Below are 17,485 nucleotides of genomic sequence, written 5' to 3'. Positions count from 1 at the left end.
CACAAGTGTGTGTGTGTGTGTGTGTGTTTGTCTTCATATAGTTGTGAGGACCAACCCATGGCAGAATACCAACATTGTGAGGACATTTGTAGTTGTGAGGACATTTTTTCCAGTCCTCACAAAGAAAATGCTAGGATAGCCTCTAAAGGCCTTAATTAATCATCTGTATGAATTTCAGGGAAGGTCCTAACAGAGTTGGTAAACCCTGAAATGTGTGTGTTGGGCTAGGGGAAGTGGTGGTCCTCACAACTACACAAAGACATGTATGTGTGTGTGTGTGTGTGTGTGTGTGTGTTGCGGGGGGAGGAAGGGGGGGCTGAGCTTACGATCCATCTGTCCCCGTTTCCCCACAACTCAACATGGTGGCAGACAGAGAGCGGAGGCTGGGACAGACCTGAGTCCTCTGGTACCGCTTTAATTAAAACACATCATTTGAACCTTTTTTGGCACAGATGATAACAAGCCCGTCCCAACACACAACAACTCTACAGAGGAGGAAAACACTCACACACATACACACAAACACGAGGCAATTAAAGCCTCATCTACTCATCAGCCAATTATTCACCCGAGCCGTTCTTGGATCTGTCTCGTGCAGCCCTGTGAGGCCTTTCACTACAAGCAGGTCATTATTCACACAGTGCCAGGACTGCCATGAGTGGAAAATCAGGGTCTGAATGAGACACACGTAACATTGACTTCAGGAGAAAAGGCTGCTCTCTCGCAGCTTGGAGCACATCTTAACTGCAACACGACACCTGGATGATGGGATTTGCTTTATAAAAGAGCCAAAGAGTTATTTGAATGATCAATTTTTGATTATATTTTATTAACTTCTTATTCTCTTCAATTTTGAGGGGAAAAAAAATCTTCAAAAAAAATTAGTCGGCATAATAAACAATAGATAACAATGTGTGATGACAAAAATGATACCCACAGATGTGTTACACAAACATTTGAATAAAACAGTTTCCGTTTAAACCAAAGCGTTTTCATTTGTCTGCTTGAAGCTCCTCTATCATTGTTCTTTAATCATCCCACACAATTTTTGTCCCCTAAACACAAACGGCTCTGCTGTATTGCTTAGTTGTACTCCTCCACAAATGTTAAATTATAAACAGCTTGGAAAAAAAACAAACAAAAAAAAAACACCCACAACTTTGTAATTTATGCTGTTCAAAGTCAGTTGCTGCATATTAAAAACTAATCATGATATGAGGAAACAATTATTTAGCATTAGTATCCAAATGGACTGTATAGTGGAAAAAGATCAGACCAACCACATAGATAAATAAAAAGTTAATAAAAGAACTTACATTTGAGCATTTTGCCTTTGGTTACGGAGATAGCAACATAAACAGCAGGTACACTGGGTAAAGCCCTAAAAAAAGTTACACTTTGGTTCATATATGAAACCCGAAAACCTGAAAAAGACTCGTCTTCATTTAAAAAAAACAACAACAAAACAGCTGTAATGTCAGCTTTCAACTAAGAGGTTTAAAGATGCAACACTTGATGTCTACGGTTCATGAAATCAACTCAAATAGAGGAAATACTTTCATTGTTTGGCCATAGATTCTTATTCTGGTTTCAAACTTCTGCAGCTTGCTGCATGTTGCACCTTTAAGATAAACACTTCAGCTGCACCGCATGTTTCCTTGTAATTCAGACCACTAGTGAGAGAATAAAGGGATTTTGTCACAGTGGAGTGCAGAGAATCTGAAACAGGCAGTTATTTTATAAGCCAATCCCAAATTACTTGAACAGGACAGCCTGCTGATATAATCTTGAACCTTATTTTTTGTATACTGATGACAATACTGTCATAATAAAAAGATAGGCTTTGCAGCAAGACGGGACAATTTTCTCGTTAGTGATATTTCCCTACATAATCAGCGCAAAATGAACAATCCCAAGGGCAGTACGTGTCTGAGAGAGTTTTCAATTGTTATAAAAGTCACAGCAGCAGCTAAAAAGGCTAGTCCTATATTCAGTTCTGTGTGAAACCAGCAGAGTGCTGCAGGAATTGTGTATTTTTGTGTATGTATTTAACATCGCTCTGGCTCCTTCGACAAAAATCCAAAGGGATTTTTCCATTGGATTTTGGATTATTGCAGAAATTAAGCTTATGTGGTGAACACAAGTTTTGAATACAAGTTTTGTTCTGCAAAACAATCTTCAGAAATGAATAACACTTTTGTGATTTTTGAAGCCTTGGACGTAAAAAGCTAATGTTCGCTAATCATGTCACTTAGCCATTTGTTGTTTTAAGACCTGAAAAGGCTTCAAAATCAAAAGTGGGGTATTAACTGACATATTATATGTTCTGAAAGAGTCTGGGGTAACACTTTACAATAACCATCATTTATAAATGGTAAACAGATAGTTTGTTAATGTTTAATCATCATTTATAAACCGTATATAGGCCATTTAGAATTGTAAATACATAATTTATTAATGTTTAACTAACTACATCATTTATAAATTGCAAATAGATGGTATATTAATGCAAGTTTATAGTTACTTTACCATTAACAAACAATTAAATTATAATTAATAGTTTATTAATAGTTTTAGTTGCACTCATTTTAACATTTTTAACACCATATTAAGTACATTAATGCTTTTTTAAATGATTCATATAACTTTAAGAAATTGTTTTTTTTAAGATTAAATATGTAAAGCACTTTGTTAATGTTAATAATTGGTTTATAAACCATCTATAAACATTATTTAGTTGGTTATTGTAAAGTGTTACCGAGTCTGGATATCTGAAACGGTAATAAAACTGAAGGCGATAATTTGCTCATCCTTTGTGACATACATTCAACTGAAAACTGCACCAAGAGAATAAATTCTATGTGTTTTTGTTTTTGTAAATATACATCCTGAATTTGATGCATTCTAGTTTTATTTATGTTTTACACAGCACACCAACTTCTTTGGGATTCAAGGTTGCAGAACAAACCGTGAAAATCTCTTAAGCTTGTTTTAACCACAGAGCTCGTTTCAGGCGGCTTAGCAAAAACCCGTTGACTCCAAGGGGAACCTGAAGTGCAAAAACGCTCACTCATTCCTGCTGCACTCTGTAGAGTTACTGAGAAGTTCCACTTAAAACAAGTACAGATACTTACTATACTGTGTATGCATAGACATACAGGTAGATGTTATAGGCAGTTTTTGTAAAGACTGTAAACCAGAGAGGAACATTAGTTAAGAGTGATATTCCTCACATATGCACAGCCTGTTTGCTCATAGTGAAATAGCACTGTCATCATTTTTGACAATGAATGTGCCAAAAACTGTCAGGAGTAAATCTGTTAAACCTGTGAAACAAACGAAGAACCATAGTGCTGCTTTTTATGGTGTTCCTGTGCTTTTCTGTATAGGAGTGGACATGGTTTTCATTTATCAGAATGTGAAGCTTATATTAAAATGAGAAAATCGACTACTTTTCTTCATTTTTTTCACAAAATACATGATTCCAAAGTCTAATTGACTAAAGTGCCACTCGAGATGGAGTGCAAATGAGTTAAGATGGCCATCAGGCAGCACTGAAGAGATAAAAACAGGCTGGAGGTAGAAAACCGAGGCCTGTTTAATTTTAGTGTAGCTTCTCTGTTCCAGACTGTGAAGGAAACAGGAACTTGGCTGACAGCTGTGACCTACTGGTGTGAGACATAAACAAGACGAACAAGACTAAAACAAAGCGGACAGGACTAACAGACTCTCAGACATTCACTAAATGAAGGAGCTGGAGGTGTTTTTCTTTCTGAGGCTCTTGAACTTCTTTAATCCCACTCCATCACTGGGATGTGGTGAGGAGAAGACTGGAGAAATCCAAGTGGGACAAGGAAGAAAAACGGCTCGCCAAACTCACTCAGTTTGGTCTGTACCTCTGTAGTTTTGGGAGTTTGTTCATTACTTGGTTATAATTAGACACTGGATGATTCAGAAATCTTTGCGAAAAGGATCCGAGGAGATTAAGCCGACTGCCTATTAAACAAAAAACGACACAAACGAATGTAGAACACTCTGACCCTAATGTCTAAAAGAGGGTTACCTGAGCAATTAAAGACTCAAAGTTCAAATGCATCTCTATGCATGTATGCATCAAGCACATACATGAGGCGACTGTTCAATCTAATGCAATCCAACGCAACACAACCAATAACTACAAAAAGACAACACCTCTAAACAGGCTTTATTGCACTGGATTGCATTAGATTAAACATGGCTACTAAAATAAACTGTAGGAAACTTAAAAACTGCCTGCTCTTCCAATATAAACCAAAATATTCCCCAACACATTTCACAAGCACCTCTGAGTGTGTTATTTAGTGTTTCCCACAAACCCTCCATTATCCATTTAACTTCGGTTAACAGCAAAAAAGTAAAGTTACACACAAACTCTATACGTAGGCTGGAGAATTGATGGAAACTTTCCATGTGGACCTCAATGGAATTGATCTACATGATTACTTATCAGTTTGTTGTTCCGGTAAATCATTTAAAGTCTTTTTTTCCTGTGGACTGTCCATATTATTGCACAGTATATAGGAATATAATCGCTGTCATGTAATACATGGCAGCTGAACTGTTGAAGTAATTGTTTAAAAAAAAAAGTCTAAAATGCAGTTTGTGACAAAGTCTTTCACACTTACGCACTTCTGATGTTCATGAACACACCTCTTTCTTCCATGTCGCATCAAACCATGGTCCATTAAAGGTGTACTGTGCTCTGAAACGAAGCACCACAGTGTGTGAAGCATTACGACCCTGCAGCCGTGGAGAGCTGAGGGACGTTTTGGACACACCTCCATCTTGGGAAACAGAAAAAAAATGTCCAAAACGACGGTGATGGTGATCCTGGTGGCGGCGGTCAGGCGTGCTGCGCTGCCAGCTCCTGTCCTATGAAGCGGCGCAGGCGCTCCAGATACTGACTGTACAATTCAATGTCGTTGTGTCCCGCTCCCTCCACCCAGAGAGGCTCCACCGCCTTGGGGCAGCGCTCGAAAAGAGCCAGGCCGTGGGAGAAGTCGATGACCTCGTCCTCTGTCCCGTGGATGATGAGCACCGGGGACGTGATTTTGGACACTTTCTCAATGCTAAAACAGAGAAAAGGGAGAAAGAAATGAATGATTTACGTACTATTATATTAGTTCCCCACCCCTATAAAAGAGCTCTGAAAGCAGATTGCACAGGTCAGGTTAATAGTGACGTACAGTCGGACTCATAAACCACTGGCTCTGTGGATCAGCTCGTAAAAAAGTGGCATTATGTTGGAGGAGTATGCTTGTCTAAAAATAAAAAAAAGAGAGTCAGTAGTAAAATATGTGGTTACAGATTAAACAAAAATATCTTAATGGATCAGCAAAGCTCCATTAAGATATTTGCCTGGGCTGAAGTACACTTTTTATAGGCTATAAAACATTTTGAGTTTATTCCTTTGAAACAAAGGTTGCATTTTGTGTTATAATTTCTGTTTTGCAAAACAGTCCCATGTGAAGAAGTCAGCAGACTGAAAAATAATCGTCTTCATGCCTCGGTGCAGATTATTTGCAGATTTGAAAGGCGTGTTTTCATTAAAAGAAAATCACTCATCCTCCAAAATTACATTATTTATCCTAATCAACAAAAACAAAAAAATTGTGACAGATGCTTCCATCACTAAAAATAACTAAATGATGTGTCCAGGTTGCATCACAAGTTGATGTATGTCACAAGCTTATATTATATTTTATTTTTTTAAATGTATTATTTACCTAATTACTATCCAGAATTGTATACTGTATAAGATGTCATTTGTTTACTGTAGAAGAAAATTAAAAAATAAAATAAAATAAAAATATAAGATAACAAACAAAGAGAAGATAACACAATCTAAGCTGCAGGACTTTTATATTGCAATGAGAAACAAGGACAGAGTGTGTAAAATCTGACAGGAGCCCAAAAATGTATTTTTCTTATGAAAAGAAAGAAGCCCTGAAACTTCTTGGGTTTTATCAATGTAAATGAAAGATAATTAAAGCCAAAAGAGATATCACAAACACAAAATGGCCAAATCTTTATGGTGTCGTTGCCATAATTAAAGATATATTGGGGTATGAAATACCAAATTAAAGTAAAATTATGTACCTTGGAAATGTAACTGAAAGTGTAACTGGTAATGATAGTTATATAGTCAAGATACTGCTGATTGCGACCAAGAAGAAAATAACAAGGAACTGGTACAAGACTGAATCTCCTACCATAGAACAATGGCTAGGGATTGTAAGAGAAATATACTGTATGGAAAAAATGACCTACCAACTTCGACTGAAGGAAGATGTTTCTATTTCAAAGTGGAAAAAATGGGTGCTGTATGACATAATGAAAGACATGTGAACTGTAAACTGTATGAATCTGATTTTGTAGAATATGGATACCCGCAGCCATGAATGTTGATACTGTTTTATTAATGTTAAGTGTTTTTTCTTTTGTTGTGTATGTCTCTTGTGTACATGAAAAAAAAAACCTAATAAACATTACAGTTAAAAAAAAAAAAAAAGGCCAAATCTTTAAATTCAGTTAAGTCGTCCCTGTGGAGCATAGATATATTTTACATAGAAAACAGAAGAGAAAGATGGAGACAGATTCCCATGGAGGAGGGAGTGATGCCAGCTGCCCACTCTGAATGTGAACAACAAGCGAACACTGGAGGCTTTCTCAACTCACTACACACACAGCGAGGCATCCCCTGGTTTCCTACCACCTCTGCTCCTCCTCACCCACTTGTACCATCTGGGACTAGACTCTGCGGTAACGCTGGCGTTGGCTGCTACTGACCTTCGTCAGACTCAGCCACTAAAACTAAACTGACAACGAGAACAGAAGGGATAGAGCCTCGCTAATGATGGCATTACTCGGCGTTGTTAATGTCCCGCCAAGGGAATTTGTTTAGTGGCCAAGATTTGAAAATAAAAACACAGTAACAACACATTACAGTAAACACCCACATTACAGTCGCACACAAATGTGGGGCACCGATAACTGAATATGAAGCAATAAAAGAATCTAACAAGTACAGTGCCAAAGACTACTGACTTTCACAACCGGCTAATTAGTGTTAAAGGATAATATCAGTTAGATTTAACTGCTTATTATACAAAAAATGCATTGCATGAATAAGCACTAACAGAGTTAGTTGCAGATTCCTGCAAAATGCCTTCACTGTCAACCAGGATATGTAAACTTTATTACCTCAAAGTCACAGGCTGCACTGTTGTTAAAAGTTAAAGATAAACTCAGATTGCACTGATGCGAGGTCACTTTTAGACCAATGAGAAAGAGATTTTCATTCCAGCAACATAACACAGTTCTTCTCTGAAATATTACAGTATTGGAGTGCCTACGCACATCTATGAAAATAAAAATAATGTCCACACACTAACTATGAAAATAAACTAGTTATAACACCAAAATGTGACCTGAAACAACAGGAGCTGTTCTTTCAGCGCAGATGTTTGTATTGGATAAGAAAGACTTTCACAAGTAAGTAGCAATTACACTTTTCTGTTGGCAGATCTGTAATCATGTGGAAATGCCAACTGGCAGCAAAATAGTGTGTGTGTATCATGTTTACATGGACACATTATTTAGGGGACACAGAGGAGAGGATAAAGACTTCATTGTTGTAAATTGTACACTTTGACAAACATGTCATACTATCACACTGTGCACTGAAAAACACAAAGGCAATTAATGTACTTAACCCATAAGAACCCATGGTGACACCCATGTAACAAACACGTTAAATCTTCTATTTTTTGTTACTAGGCGAAGTTTAAACCCATTCAACAATTCTAATCTGTTAATACAGTGTCCAGTATTGGATTTAACTTGTTTTGACCATATTTCCTGAACAAATTAAAGTCACAATTTTGATAAGCAAAAAGACACATGGTTATTTGTATCTATTTATTATCGATTTATTATTATTATGCTACTTAAAAACAAATCTAAAAAAATAATTTGTTGTTAAACAGAACTAATAATGTCACAATTTTGATAGATGTTGAGGGGATGCAGAGAAAAAGGCAAATTTGTGTCTAGTTTTTTTAAAATTTTAAAATACGAAATATTATAAACATAAATACTATAAGCGCCCAATGTAATGTTTATGTCACATCACAGATCTTTGACATTTAGGGATAGTGTTTTTGAAAACACATCAGAAATGGTGGTATATCCCCCATAACTTTCCTTTAAGGATAACTGGGTCTGGCTTCTTATGGGTTAAATAATGATATTTGGATCGGATAAAGAGAAACTAGTTGAAGAGGGTAGAAAGAGACAGGGAAAAGAAACTAATACTCAGCAGACACTTACTTGGGAAAGGCGTCGAAGCAATATGTTTTCTTAGTGTCAGGAAAAGCCACTCTCATGCCAGATGTTAGAGGCGAGTGAAGAACCACCGCGGCACACTCGTAGCGTGACGCCAGGTCTACAGTAGGAACTGTCCCGATGCTCTGTCCGTACAGGATAATGTTCTCTGGGCTAATGCCATACCTGGATAGGACCAAACACACAGAGGAACAATTAGAGTGCAGACTCTGGAAAAATAGGCTCTCTTTCCACCATCTTGGAGTTTGAGCTTGTAGAGATGAGTGAAAGTGTACAGCTGTAAAGGAAAGATCAAGAGCAAGAAAAAAAACAAGAAAATAGAGCCTGGTCGATATGGGATTTTTATGATTGACATCGATACTTATTTTAGAGAGGGGAATTCAAAGATAACAGAAATGCTGGCAGATATAGTCATTTTTTTTTAGCTGGAATAAAAATAGTGCGCCGATTTTTCACCACTCTGCAATTTAACCCAGAGAGCTACTTTTTTTTTTTTTCATAAAACTGTATGAAATAATAATTAACATTGTTATACATTATACAAACAATGTATTACATTGTTAGCCAATTCTATTAATGATATCTGAGTATATAAATGAGAATAATTAGGAATTTAAAAAAATTTGCTAAAAAAAAACCATAATTTCTGTTCAGTGTCGTAGGACTAGCTGATTAACTAAATGCAATTGTTTGTAAAACTATTTTCTGATAACGACCGGGTTTATTCATTCATCTGTCACCAGTTTATTTATTTCATTTTTAACTGTACTCATTTCAATCTTCACATAGTCTTGTCCCTGATCTTGTATGTACTTTAATTGATGTTGAATGTGGTGTATGAGAATTGTGGTTGATTGTTCTTGTTTTATGATGGTGCTGCCTTCTTGGCCAGGTCATTCTTGAAAAAGAGATTTTAATCTCAATGAATTTCACCTGGTTAAATAAAGGATATTGATTGATTGATTGAAAAACTGAAAATACAATTCACTTTACCTGCACAACTGTAACGTACCACAGCAGTGACAGATACTGTAGCAGTAGTGCAATTTAAAAACATGTATTGTTTTTCAATGACTTTAATCTAAAGGTGGATGCTGAAAAATAAACTCCTTTATTTGTAGTAGGTTTAAATTAAGTGTACACGTACTGAGAACATCCAATGAAAGCAGGTTTTTAGTAAATAGGCTGTAATGACAGTTGAAGACTGACAGCTCCACCCAAATGTAAATGTTACCTCAACCAACCCTGAGCCAATGCTCCGTGGTGTCATGTCTTCCTAAGGCTACAGCTGCATTAAGGCGGCTCTGCTTTCACTAATGAGACACTTTATCACATCACAGCGTCCTTGAGAGACATTTCACCCCCCAGCCGTCCCTCCCTTCATCCATCCATCGCACTCTTTTATTCCCACAGCATCTGTCCACACTCTGCTCTGCTATCTTTCATCCCGGCTCTGACCTGATCACAAACTCTGCCACCTTGATTCACCTCTTCTTCACATCTTTGCCTACCTCTACCTTCTTGCCTTTTCTTAGGAATTAGTCATTAGTCATATCAAAATCTATCCATGTATGCAACATGGTTTTAATTTGCTCTTAATATAAACAAAGAATCCCGTCTCTCCGGAGCAAGACACCGTATAATAAATCATCCCTTGAAGGACACATATATCCAATTATATCATGACATACCGCGTGCGCAGGGCGTGCCAGGCAGCATCAATGTCTGCATAGAGGTTCTTCTCAGAGGGCTTGCCAGTGCTGACACCGTAGCCGGAGTAGTCGTAGGAAAAGATGTTGCAGTTGATGCGAGTGCCGAGGCCGATGTAGAAGCTGCTCATCTGTCCAAGGTCGACTGCGTTACCGTGGGAGAAGAGCACTGTAAATCTGAAAGGATACACAGACAAAAGACAGGTTAGTTAGAGTTATACTTATAGGAAAATATAGCAGTCTATACATAGTTATCAATTATAGGAACTTTGAGACTGATGCCGATACTGATTTTAGAGGATGAAAATGAATTGATAACCGATTTAGTACTTTTTTTGAGCTGGAATTAAAATAGACATTTTTTTGTGGATTGTGTACCGATTTTTTATCTATTTATTTGTTTATTTTTTAACAGGGACAGTGCATGGCTCTCAGCCGTACCAGAATTAGCGACTAGCTAAATTTAATCTGTAGTCCCTGGGCAGGAACAAATCACATCAATCTAACACAAACAAACAGCAACAACAAAGTTTCACACTCTTAAAACACAACACAACACAGGACAACAGCAGGAGTAAAGTCACAGTATTAAGACACAACACAAAACAATGTTAAAATACAACACTAAAGAGACTGCAAAATAGTGAGCTAATGTTTTAGTTTATAGTTGGTAGGTGCATGATTGAGTGGGTTTAAGCCACGGTTTTATTTTAGATTTTAAAACCAACGAATGTGCTGATGTCTCTGATTTCATTTGGTACTGAGTTCCAATAATTAGTGGCTCTTATAGAAAAAGCTGATCAGCCAAACTCAGTACATCTGCGCTGTACTGCACAGTGACCTCTACAGGAGCAGCCAGATTATGAATCACCCTATACACTAAGCTAACATCGGGGAAACACACTAAATTTTCAAAAGTCAAGAGTTTGTGCTTTTGAATGATATTGCAGTGATGATGACTTGATGGCTTTTTGTCTAATACCTTAAGAGTTTGTTTAAAGAGCGTTTGTAGTGGAGCAAGTGCTGTTTTTCCAGTTTGTGACCAACTTGTGATGCAGTATGCAACATGTGAAAAAAATCATAGAGTGCATATATAATTTGGCTGCATCTAGTGGCAGCTCATTTGGAATGTGTCTAAATTTCTTAAATTAAATTTGACAGTGTTCGGAACCGTTTTATGTGTTTCTTAAAAGACAACTGTGAATCAACAATGACTCCCAGATATTTAAAATGTGACACAGTCTGGATTTTTTCACCGTTTACAAAGATATCTGGCTGATTTCCATTTTTTCTTATATAAAAATACATGCATGCAGTTTTACTGACGTTTAGTGTCAGGCAAGACTCTGAGAGCCAGGTGGCAATTTTGGCCATCGCTGCTGTCAACTTGGCTGCCACTTCACATCTGTGCCTATATTTGGATTTCAACTTCAGGACATGCAAGTGGTAGGTCGTTAACATACAAACTAAATAGTAAAGGGCCTAAGACTGAGCCTTGTGGGACACCAACAGAACAGTTAATAAATGATGACATTTTATTCCCAACTCTAGTACATTGTCTTCTCATAGTGAGATAGGATTCCATCCATTTCATTACTTCATCAGTAAAATTTAAATTTGACAACTTTGAAAGAAGAACATTGTGATTCACTGTATCGAAAGCTTTTTTTCAGATCCAAGAAATTAGAATACTGGGGGGGTAGTCCAAGAAAAACTGCTCCTACAGCACTCCCACTATCTAGTTTTGATTTGATTTTTTCAAGGAAATAGAAAGTTGCTATTTTTACCACTCTGCAAATGTACCCAGAGAGCTACATTCTCAAACATAAAACTTTATTAAATTATATAGAACATTGTTATACAATATACAATGTATTACACTGTCAGCCAATTATATTAATGATAACTGAGAGAATGAATAAAATAAATAGCTAAATAAACATCATTACTGTTCAGTGCCAGTTCAATTGCTGACTATTAAAAAAAAAAAAGAATAAAATAATTAATCGCTAGCACCATTTCTAAATCACGCCAAGCAACATTTTCTGCATTATTTATTGTGTAAAAAAGGTTTTATTTGCGGCACATATCGGACAGCATATACAACGATATTGATATGCCTTCGATAGGTCAATATTGGCCGATAATATCTGTCGGGCTCTAAATATATTCTTTAATCCTTCACACAAAAATAAAGCCCTAAAACTGCTTGGAGATCTGAGGGTTACCCTATGTATCCTGGATCTTGGAAAAGATCTAGGATTCCTCAAAAACAGCACTTTGAAATATAACAAATGAAAATCAGCAACTTTAGATGAGGCTTTGTTCAAGCGCTTATGCCACCTCAAATGTTTAGGCACTGGAAATTCTACTGGACTTGAATGATGAACAATAACTTTAAAAACAGACAAGTCCTGCCTGGTAACTCTACACTGAATCAAACCATAAGCAACCTGTTGTTAGGATAAACACAGCGAGGTTACTCTGACTCCGGTCCAAAACTTCTTTGTCTAAAAGTGCTGCATGTTGAAGGATTGGTTTACCACTCTTGTCAAATGACTCTTACTTCTAGACATTTTGTACAACCTGAGAAGCAGGGTATCCACTATAAACGCTGGGTATTCTAGCCCTTGCCTTTTATTCATGAATGCACGTTACGCTCTCATTAGAAATCTGATACTTCTTCTACACATTGACTGTTTTGAAATCCTCCCTCAGTGGTTTTGTTTATGAACCCATATAGCTTGTGGCTTTGCTCGTGGCCTTTCCACTCAGAATGTGGCATAACAATGACTCTGCCATATCAGGTCAGGTTTGGATTCATTCTGGTGTAATACTAGATAGACATTAATACAAGACGCACAGTCTGTAACACAAGCCTGTCCATGTCTTTTTAATTGATTTAGTAAATTAATCAGCAGCAGCACACTGCAGCAGGATGGGAATAAAAGTGAAGTTAAATACTTTTATAGTACATTATCAAATAATACTTTTGCTGCTGGATGAAAGAGGCACAAAGACTATCTATCTACCAATCACTGCCAATAAATTCAGTGACACAAACATACAAGACAAAAAAATGTCCAGACTGACTCACTGGAAACTGATGTCTCGTTCTTGAACATGACAACTTTTGATCATTATCATGAAGCAGGATTACCAAGTGCAGGGCAGCAATGAACTATTATTATCCTTATCGATTTATCTGCAGATTGTTTTTTCGATTGCTGGTTGGTTTACAACATGTCAAAAAATGTCCCAGTCTCTCAAAGTCCAAAGTGAAAAATCTTGTTTTGTCAGTCCAAAACCCAAAGATATTCAGTTTAATGTGATATGAAAGTGAGAAAAGCAGAAAGTAGCATTTTCTGACATTTTGCATGAAAATGACTTTAATTGTCAATAGTTGTTGATTTTTCTTCTGTTGATCAGCCAATTGATAGCGGACTAATCTTAACAGCACGATTAACCCATTGAAGCCTGGAAAGCGGATATGTTGTTTTGTAGTATTTGTATAAGCTTTCAAATACTTTTTGAATTTCATTTCTGTCTGCTACAGAGGCTGAAAAATCTATTATTTAGTAGAAGTGTTGACACTTCTGTTGAATTTCCAGAAAAACTTCAGGTTTTAGGGGCTTATTTTAAAATCGCCCAGAGGTTTTACAGGCGTTTTAGGCCTCAATGGGTTAAGATCGACATTTAAATTCCAACAAACAGGACGGCACGAATGGACAAGAATGTAAAAACAACGATATTTGAAGAATAAAAAGTACACTGTTAAAATAAAGGCAGTTATCGATGAAAAAGCAGGAAGAGACAGACAATCTTTAAGTCAGCTGAGTCAACAGGGACAAAGTGAAGGAAGTTGACCTGGATGTGAGTGGAAGAAGACCGACAAGGAAAGGAGGGTGTGGAAACGCTTCGAAGGAAGTGTGACAGACTGTCAAAAAAAATCAATGACAAAGGTCACACAAAGCTGTGTGACCTTTGTGATAACACCAAACAATCAGTCTCTCAACAGTAACAACTCTGACTCAAAACAGAGGTTTTACCCACCTGGCACTAGGAACACAGCGAATGTACATGCAGCCGACTCGGTTTCCTCGGTTGGACCGCGTCAGGAACACATCCGTCGTGTCCAGCTCTCTCTGCTGGTACTGGAACTCTGCTCGCTCCGTCAGGTGGAGCTTCCATCTCCCCTCCACTGATCCAGCCCCTCCGCTTCCAGCAACTGATGCACCGCTCCGCGCCCGCAGGCTGGAGGTCCCTGTCCCCCCTGGTGCAGGAGGGCCCGCCTCTGGGTCTGGAAGGAAGGTGTAGGTGGGCTCTGGGGGCAGGAAGGCAAGCTTGGCCGCGATGCGGCTGGGGCATGGCGGGCAGCAGAAAAGGCAGCAGAGCTCGCTGAGAGAGAGGCCATTCATCCTTCACTGTGCAGGAGGAAGACAAGAGGATCGCTGTGCTAATGAATCCACATCATCCCAGTGTTAACACAATGACATACTTATTACAGTGTCATGAAAAGGCATTCATTCAAAGTGTGGCAGCAGTGAAGAGGACAATGCTTCTAGAACAAAAAGCTTGTAACATGTAAAGATGATAAGCCATTAGATTCAGAACATGTCATGAATGTTGCCTATACATTGATAATATATTAATCACTTTCATGTTTCATCTAATGTGGTCCTCCACTGAAGAAATTCCTAGTCCACAAATACTTATATAATTTTATCGACTGGATTAATGGACAGACCTGTAAAAATGACTTCCTCCTCAAAGAATAAAGAAAAAGCATCACTTTACATCCTGTGATTAGCAGATATGTGATCATACATTCTTGGAAATTAGTTATTCAGCATGAATAAATTGGATTAGTCAACCACAGGGCTCCACACTAGATTTATCAGGAAATAATGGTTAACATTTGTTGGTTACAACTTCATTTCTTTTGGGGGGTTGTTTTTCAAGGAGATAAACATTTTTTTTTCACTTTCATAAATCTGATGATAATTTTCTTGATTGGTTCATCTTGCTTTGAAATTGTTTGTTGAACAAGAACCCTTTGTTTACTGTGAAATAAGACACAGAAGCAGCAAACCCTCATATTCAGGAGGCTGGAAACAATGAATGTTTAGTATTTTGCCTGAAAAAATCCATAAACAAGCAATTGATTGTCAAAATAGTTGATATATTATTTTTGTGTTGTTTCAGCTCTAATAGCAAATACTTTTGGATGTTCAGTCAATTAAATAAGCACGTTTTAGGGTTGTGGTTAACCATATTGATTATAACAACACTGTTACATCTTGAGCTAATAACGAAAATATTAGCCAATTATGAGAATATTTATTGGATGGAGCACCACATGACGTCACCACAAACATACTATACATGTACATGACATCACCAGTAGACCAACCTGTTGAGCTGAGCAGCCTAGTCTTCGTTAAAGTGAAAAAAAAAAGTTGTGCTGGAACAAAAAAATAAAAGCAGGAAGACTTCCTCCACTTCAGTCAAATGCAAACACAGGATACTGTCTGTAAAGTGTCCTGTCAGCAGAAGGAGGAAAAGCAGTGGAGCCAACCGGCTGACCGGGAAGTGTTATTTACAAAGTATCTGCTGTGTTGTGTGTGTAGTGACTGAAGTCCAGATCACATCCATTTTGTCCTCTTGTGGAGATTTTTGACGAGCCGCCTCAGATACAATGTTGCGTCCCAAATGAACCCTGGGTATTTTAAGAAGGCGAGAACTTTTCTACTTGTTTTTGACAGCGTTTCCAATGTAGCCTTGACCTGCAAAGTGACGCAAACAGCTTCTGGACGCTTTAAATGTATAAACACACACACACACACAGCACGGCCCCCTCCTGTATTAACAAGTAATATTAATCAAGAATAACGACAGCTTCATATGTTACCGGAGAGAGAAGCTGAGCGCGAGCCAGCTAACGCTACGCTGCTTTCAGCTAGCAAGAAGATACAAACACGGCCACTCAGTGGAAACAACGGTCATTCACGGACATCCAGGGTGAAACGCCGTTAAAACGCCGTTTCCGACGTGTGAATCCGTCTCGGTGAGTCCATCCTGGATGCTGCTGGCGTCTCCTCCGCTGAAATAATGGATGTCGTCTTGTCATTTAAATTAATCCGTGGACGTGCGGTGTTTTCCTTCTTCTCTGCCGTTTCACCGCATCCGGAAGCGACAGCTGACAGGATGTGACGTCAGGAGTTTCCATTGGACAATTATGGGAAGCTTGTTATCAGTTTTAATGACGGTGTTGTAAAAGATGACATGTTTGAACTTTATTGTTCATTCAAACCTTTCAAAAGAAAAAAAAACAAGATAAAAAGTACAGTAGCCATTGTGATGAATCACATTTACTTAGTAACTTACTAACTTACAAGTTACTGGTGGCTAGAATGACTATAGATGATTATTAGTCAACCTATTGGAGAAGAAGATGAAATCCTTTATTGGCCTTGGTTATACCAGTATACAACCAAATTTGGAGCGCTGCTCCCTCGTTTAGTACCTTTGAGAGACAAACATTAGTACATAGTCTTATGCATTGCTATATTCAAGATTAAAGGGGGGCATTCAAGTCGACAGGAAAAATTATGTGTAAAACCTGATTTATATACACTATGATGTAAACAGTAAAATAACAAATAACAGCATGGTAAAAGAAAAGTAACAAATAGCAGTGTGAGTAAGTGTAGAACCTCCCCCCAGTATTCTAGTAGAAAACATTTTATATGTTTTTAATACAACATAATGTATCATTATGTACAGGTGCATCTCAATAAATTAGAATATCAGAGAAAAGTTTGTCAGTAATTCAATTCAAAAATTGGAAATAAATCATCATATAGGTTCAATACACACAATGAATGAAACATTTCATGTCTTAATTCATTTAATTTCTTGCAAATGTTGGTCTCTGAAAAGTATGTCCATCTATATGCACTCAATACTTGGTTGGGGCTTTTTGACTCGAACTACTGGAAATGGACTTTTCCATGATATTCCAATGTATTGAGATACACCTGTATGTGTGTAGGCAGGTGAGATAAAACAATACCTTTTGGGAATAAGATCTGACCTAGAAACTACAGACAGATAGGCAGTTTGTTTAACTGATTATTAATAAAGTATTACACTGACCTTCAAAATATTTAATTTTTAAAATTTCTTTATTGTCACATGTTCATTAAAAACATGTCTAGGGGGTCCCCATGAGACCAGAAGCTCCTAAGCATCTGCTTATGTGTCTCTCTCGCTCACACACACACACATACCTTTCCTGTGAGTTCCTGAGGAAGACGCTTTGCTGGCTTTTTTTTACTATGCAGCCCATTCATGACCACAAGAAATAGCCCACCTTACTGCCTCTGGAA

General features: G+C 37.6%; 1 protein-coding gene across 1 annotated transcript; it reads right to left on the bottom strand.

Moving 5' to 3' along the window:
- Positions 1 to 810: 810 nt before the first annotated feature.
- abhd17ab (abhydrolase domain containing 17A, depalmitoylase b) lies at positions 811 to 16,281 on the bottom strand. Its single transcript, XM_059341507.1, has 5 exons — positions 15,508 to 16,281; positions 14,148 to 14,518; positions 10,077 to 10,271; positions 8,371 to 8,550; positions 811 to 5,108 (listed from the first exon to the last, which is right to left on the bottom strand). Exons 2-5 carry the CDS (start codon positions 14,510 to 14,512, stop codon positions 4,883 to 4,885), a joined length of 966 nt encoding a protein of 321 aa, XP_059197490.1. The 5' UTR covers positions 14,513 to 14,518; positions 15,508 to 16,281; the 3' UTR covers positions 811 to 4,882.
- Positions 16,282 to 17,485: the final 1,204 nt, after the last annotated feature.

The sequence above is a fragment of the Centropristis striata genome, chromosome 9, assembly GCF_030273125.1.
Source record: "Centropristis striata isolate RG_2023a ecotype Rhode Island chromosome 9, C.striata_1.0, whole genome shotgun sequence".
NCBI classification, from domain to species: domain Eukaryota; kingdom Metazoa; phylum Chordata; class Actinopteri; order Perciformes; family Serranidae; genus Centropristis; species Centropristis striata.
This window is presented reverse-complemented; position numbering and strand designations above follow the sequence as displayed.

Excerpts from the sequence above, each read along its gene's own strand:
- abhd17ab (XM_059341507.1), bottom strand. The coding sequence starts at position 14,512 with ATGAATGGCCTCTCTCTCAGCGAGCTCTGCTGCCTTTTCTGCTGCCCG. Across the intron at positions 10,272-14,147 it reads CGCTGTGTTCCTAGTGCCAG|ATTTACAGTGCTCTTCTCCC; the intron begins GTGGGTAAAACC and ends GTATCCTTTCAG. Across the intron at positions 8,551-10,076 it reads TGGCACGCCCTGCGCACGCG|GTATGGCATTAGCCCAGAGA; the intron begins GTATGTCATGAT and ends GGTCCTATCCAG.